The 6,000-nt window shown below is 58.9% G+C and overlaps 2 protein-coding genes across 2 annotated transcripts; one reads left to right on the top strand and one right to left on the bottom strand.

Moving 5' to 3' along the window:
- Positions 1–42: 42 nt before the first annotated feature.
- On the bottom strand, positions 43–2,012 carry LOC147879310 (uncharacterized; the record flags this gene model as incomplete). Its single annotated transcript, XM_087372243.1, has 4 exons — positions 1,878–2,012; positions 1,574–1,746; positions 679–1,520; positions 43–619 (listed from the first exon to the last, which is right to left on the bottom strand). Coding segments are annotated over exons 1-4 (1,727 nt in total), but the record flags the coding sequence as incomplete, so codon positions are not given.
- Positions 2,013–2,754: 742 nt separating this feature from the next.
- LOC147879309 (nucleolar protein 9-like) lies at positions 2,755–5,730 on the top strand. The gene is made up of 4 exons (XM_087372242.1): positions 2,755–3,260; positions 3,313–4,931; positions 5,085–5,162; positions 5,375–5,730. The coding sequence occupies exons 1-4, from the start codon at positions 2,755–2,757 to the stop codon at positions 5,728–5,730; spliced, it is 2,559 nt and encodes an 852-aa protein (XP_087228368.1).
- The last annotated feature ends 270 nt before the right edge of the window (positions 5,731–6,000 follow it).

The raw sequence follows: 6,000 nt of genomic DNA, 5'->3' as shown, positions 1-6,000 counted from the left end.
TTGGCAGCGTTATTGACGAGCTCGAGGATGAGGTCTCCGCACCGCTGCTGAAGGCGCGCATACGCCGCCGCGGGCTCGTCGAAGATGCTGCCCGTGCCGTCCGCGTCGCCGCCTTCCCCGATGCTCGCAGATGTCTTCTGCGCAACCTGTGCGAGCGTCATGTCCCCGCCCACGGAGCCCCGCTCGGACACCCGGAACTGCAGCTCCGCCCACAGCTCGAGGAAGAACACGTCGTCTGACCAGTCGCGCATGGACTCCTCCAGGTAGGCGGCGGAGCCGTACGTACGGCAGAGGGTCTCGAGCCCCGGCAGGCCCTGGAGAGCGAGCTGCTCCTCCTTGCTGGAGCGCGTGAGGGTGCTGCTGCGCGCGACGTACATGCGGAGGTTGTCGGCGAGCTTTTCGTGGAAGCGGTCGAAGAGGGCGGTTTGAATGTCAATTAAAAAGCGGAGCTTTTGGCTGAACGAGGTCAGGGGGCGGTAGTGCTCTGTGGCTGTCTCGATGAGGTCGAGGACGCGGATGGCGGCTTTTGTGGGCTTTGTGCGGGTGGGGCCGACTGAGTCGAGGTCTAGGGTGAAGCTCTCTGGGTTGGAGGTTATCTCTTCGTAACGGGCGATGGCGACTGTGATACAAAGGGTTAGTTTGCTAACAAACACGGTTCATTGCATAGCGGTCACTCACAGTCTTTCTCGACCTGAAGCCATCTGGCGAACCAGTCGTCTGTTGATAATACATCCCAGGTGATCCCACGCCAGACCTCCGTCGCTAACGTTGCCGTGTACTGCCAGTCGTCCCTGAGTTTTGAGTCGAATGCCATTAGCTCATGTATCAGGTGGCTTAGCAATTGCGGTTGCTGATAGACTTGCGGCAATATCGAAAAGACCTTGGCGCGGACCATGGGCAGCAGCGCTGTGATGAAGGCCGATGTAGCATCGACATACGCGGGGTCCATGGCAATTACAGTGCCCTTGAAATGCTGCGATAGTATCGGCTGAACGTTGTCCAGGATGAAGTCAGTATATTGACCCAACAGCCTGTCGGAGACGTGCGAGAGGAAGTACTCCGGATGATCGAGTTTGTTGGTGGGCTTGTCGCCCTCGAAATGGTATCTGAAGCCGAGCTCGAGGGGGTGGACCATGACCCTGAGGGGCAACAGCGCCAGTGGCGCCTGTCGACCCCGGATGTGGTCTGGCAACTTCTCTTGCTCTTCGAGCTCCGGCATCTGGAGGTCCAGCAATTTGCTCACAGCGTTATGAAACCTACCGTACAGCGCATCCGGAACCGTAGCATCATGAGACGGCCAACTGATCTCCTTCAGCACGGCTTCCAGCCCCTGAGAAAAGGCCTTTTCAATGGTCGTTCGCAAATTCCGGGTCCTCTGGGTGATATGATCCAATAGATGCGGTGCAGCACCCTCGGCGGCTTCCTGTAGAGGTGCGAGGCTGTTCACCAAGCTGTGGAGTCGGCTGTATGCCTCCAGCGCAGCACCGTCATCCTTCCCTAGCTGGGACTCGCATTGGGCACTATACCCGTCAGCCCACATTCTTCCAAAATCGGAACGAACATCACGACCCACCTAGTCTCTTCTACTTCTTGCAGCATCTGCACATAGCCGTTCGCAACGTCAAGCCGGCGCAGGCGGTCCATGCTTGCCTCGAACTTGCGGACGGCATCGTCGCTGGTGTCTGACTTTGTGATAGCCCTGAGTCTCTTATCTATGTCCAGCTGTTGCCTGTCGAACTGTTCCTTCTGCTTTCCCAGCAAGGCAGTGTGTTCGTTAGCAGCCTTTCGGGCTTCGGCGAAGTCGACTTCGGCGTCTTCGAGCTGGGGCTTTGTCAATGACTGGGGTCCTGGTAGCCTTCCACGGCTGCTAGACTCACCTGCTTGCGGAGCAGCGCCTGCTGGTTCCGCACATTCAGCAATAGGGCATCGAGCGAGTCGAGGTCGGCGAGCGTCTGCAGCTTGTCGTCCAGGTAGTCTGCGACGCGAACGTCGTTGTCGTCTCCGTGCGCCATTGTGTGTCGGCGAGTCCGAGGAGGTAGCGTGCCGGTTTTCTCCAATCGACAAAGCTCGCTATGGCAATCGCGGTTGGCGAATTACTGTGCAGATGGAGCGTATGCCCAAAGTGACATTCCAATAGGCCTAACGAGGGGGGCCGCAGAGGCCAGACCACCAACAAAGGTTAAGCGAGGTGGGACTGCTGTCAGGCTACGGAGCCGCCGATTGAGGCGTTTAGCCCACGATCCGACCCATGCATGAGATCGCGGAAGGATTGCGTAGGGCGGTGGTATTGGCGGAAGTGTGATGTTTCCTCGCGAATATGCACCTTTTCGGGCGCAGGGACGCACAGTTGTGGAGGGATAGAGCTACGTGTTGCAGCGCTACGTGCGCAGTGCCGCGGTGCCGCAGCGGCGCCAGATCCGTCGGCATCGCCGCCAACCCGATCGCGGTTTAGATGGATCGGACGGGGCCAGCCTACCTGTCAAGGATTTTGTGCAGATGAGATCGGTGGGTTGCCGCGCTGAATTTCAGATCGAGTGGTGCAGGGTGGAGCAAAATCCACGAACTATCTTCACCGTTCCCCGGAACTGGCAGTCGGCAGACGGTACACTAAATCTTTTTCCTACAACCTCTCCGTCCACCCCCACCGCCGCATCCGCAGACAAACCCCCCATACAAAAAATACCCAGGGCCCCGCCGACGTATGGGCCACCGTCCCCCCACCCCGGAAACTTTTTGCACAGCGCCCTTGACATCATGCCCAACGAGAACAAGAAGCGCGGGCCCCGCGGACGCCGCCTAACGGAGAAGAAGAGGAAGGCCCTCGCTGCCGCAGAGGACGAACGCCAGGCGAAGCGGACGAGGCAGGAGGGTGATGCGGAAGGCGCAGATTACATTCCGCTTGACTTTGGGGACGAGCAGGAGAATGAAGGAGAGGAGAGACGAGCAGGAGACCATGAAGAACAACACCACGCCGACGACCCGGCGCTCGAGGGCGCTGCCCAGCCCGGCGAGCAGCCCTTCTACGGCATGTTGGACGAGGACGAGCAGAGCTACTTCCGCAAGGCAGACGAGATGCTCGACCTGAACCAATTCGGATCACCGGACGAGCGGACGGCTTTCCTCGAAACGCTGTACCGGGACGCGGAGGGCAAGGAGCTGAAGCTGGCGAACTCGCAATCGTGTTCGCGGCTGATGGAGCGGTTGGTCCAATTGTCGACACCTGCTCAGCTCAAGGCGCTGTTTGCGAAGTTCAGTGGGAAGTAAGTTCTATATCTCCCTGCATCCATTGACGGTGTGTGCTAATTCCTCTAGCTTTGTGCACCTTCTACAACATCGATTCGCCTCGCATTGCTGCGAAGCCCTGTTCATACAGGCCGCTCCTGTTGTGACAACAGAGATGCAGAACCCTGTCGTCAAAGCCCCTGCTCGGAAGGACTCCTCGATCGATGTCGAGCCGCACCCCGATGCGGCGGATGAATCGATGGAGACGTTCTTCATGAACACGCTGAACGAGCTGGAAGAGTATCTGGGCTTCTTCATGACGCAGAAGTGGGGCTCGCATGCCTTGCGTGTCTTGCTGCTGGTCCTGGCGGGGGAGCCCATCACAAGGTCGGCGCGGAAGGGGCCGCTTCAAAGCAGGAAAAAGGAGGGTGTGCAGGTGAACGGTGCGGGCAAGGTCGAAGAGACATTATTGGAAAGTCGAACGGTACCGGACACATTCAAGACTGCGCTAGAGATCTTCATTGCGCGATGCGTCAAGGGCTTGAATACGGACTTCCTGCGGGCGCTTGCAACACACCCCACGGGGAACCCCACGATTCAACTTCTTCTGCAGATGGAGCTATCGCATTTCGGCAAACAGCGCGCAAAGGACGAGAATTCGATCATCCACCTCCTTCTGCCAGATAGTCCGATCGCGGAAGGAACGGGCAGTGCATCGTTCATAAATGGCTTGGTCTATGACCCTGTGGGCTCACGATTACTGGAGACTATCATCGAGTTCGCTCCGGCCAAGACATTCAAAGTCATCTACCGGGAGTTCTTTAAGGAGCGGCTAGCGACATTGGCGAGAAACGATGTGGCTTCGTATGTGGTCATCAAGGTCCTCACCCGCCTGGGCAAGGACGAGCTCGCCGAGGCCTGCACTCTACTCGTCCCCCAGATCCCCACGCTCATCGAAAAGAATCGCATCGCGCTCATCCGCGCGCTGATCGACCGGTGCCACGTCCGGGGCGTCCCCACCGATGCCATCGCCGGTCAGCTCCAGGTCGTCTTCCCCGGCGACTCCGGCTTCGACATCGCTGCCCTCCTGAAAATCGACGCCCCAGCACCAACAGACCCCGCCGCCGACCCCTCCGAACCACACACCACCACCAAACCGAAACCTAAACCGTTCCATCCCACTCCCTCCGCCTCACCCGAAAAGCTGCACCGCTCCCTCCTCGCCCAAACCATTCTCGCCACCCCCGGCCCCCTTTCCACCATGGCCTACGATGCGCTCTCTCGCCTTCCCCCCACGATCTCCCTAGCAATCGCAAAGGACACCAACGCCAGCCACGCCCTCACTGCAGCCCTCTCCTCCCCTACCGCAGACATTATTCACCGGCGCAAGCTGATCCAGCAGTTTTACGGACACGTGGTGGAGCTAGCCCTACATCCGCAGGGCAGCCACGTCATCGACGCCATCTGGCCTGGAACGCTGGGGCTAGCCTTCATCCGGGAACGGGTGGCGGAGGAGCTGGCCGAGGCGGAGTCTCTGCTAAGAGAGAGCGGGTCCGGGAGGAAGGTCTGGCAGAATTGGCAGATGGAGCTGTACCGGCGGCGGCGGAGGGACTGGGTGGCGCAGGCGCGGCAGTCCGCGGGCAGGGATGGGTTCGTGGGGTTCCCTGAGGGCGGGCTCGGTGGTACGCAGGCGGAAGAGCAGACTCGGGCCCAAGGGCAGGGGAAGCGAGGAGGCAAAAATGGTTCTGCGGCAGCAAATACGGCGACATCGACTCAGCCGACAACGGCGAATGGCGAGGGCAGGTCTCTCCCTCTGCATGCGACTGGTACCGCTGCTTCCGGCACTGCTGCAACAGGGGCGCCGGGCAAACATCTCACGGCCATTGAGCGGGCGAGGCAAAAACATGCCATGCGGAGGGAGCAGGGGAGGGCAAAGGGCGGTGGGAAGGGCGCGGTGCCCGCTGTTTAGATTTGGTTTGGAGGGAGAGCATCGGCATCCGGCATAGTGGGCGCTGTGCATAGCTTGCGGGGGAATTCGGCGTCCGAGTGTTTGGGCGGAGCCAACTTATTCGGACTCTTATGCATTGCGCGGTAGTTTTGCCGTTATGGCGATGGTCAGGCTGGGAGAACTAGCCTTTGTCGAATTGTCTAGATACATGTTGTTGTGGGTTTGCTGTCTATACGAATGAGAACCCCTGGCATGGAAGCTACAGACTACAGCAGCGTATTGGGGTGAATGACAGTGACGTCGACATTGCGAATTCCGTATCGGGCGCTTTTCTTTGGAGTTTGCCGCCTCCTAGGGAGGCTCCACTGAATACCCGAAGACAGGAGGTAACAGCTCGCATCGGCTCCGATGGATGCGATATATATATGTCTGAGAGAACTGGTACCTGTCAAAATCGGTGGGTTGGCGACAGACAAGCCCGAGATGCCGTCGGGGGAAGGGCAAGGATTTTCCGCATCAGGCGATGGGTCTTGGCCAGTTCAGATCATGGCAAGTCGTAATAGAAAGATGTCCACCAAATGGAGAAATCAAGAACAACAAGCATTACGTTCCCCCGACAAACAATTATCATCGCAAATCCGCCTACCCCTTTACCCGTGCATCTCAATGTATCCCAAGAGGGTCTAACCCTCGTCCATTACATCGTCCTCCTCTCCCTCTCCCTCCGATCCTCCCTCTTCAGCCGTGAACCACTTCTCCTCCTCCTCCTCCTCCTCCTCCTCCGTGCTGCCATTCTGGACCTCGTCCACCTCGTTCAGCCCCAGGAAGCA

Source organism: Dipteris shenzhenensis, unplaced genomic scaffold (assembly GCF_047967505.1).
Source record: "Dipteris shenzhenensis isolate YYH24624 ecotype China unplaced genomic scaffold, Dip_SZ_1.0 scaf0049, whole genome shotgun sequence".
NCBI lineage: Eukaryota > Viridiplantae > Streptophyta > Polypodiopsida > Gleicheniales > Dipteridaceae > Dipteris > Dipteris shenzhenensis.
Note: the sequence above shows the minus strand (reverse complement) of the source record. Positions and strands in the feature narration are given on the sequence as shown.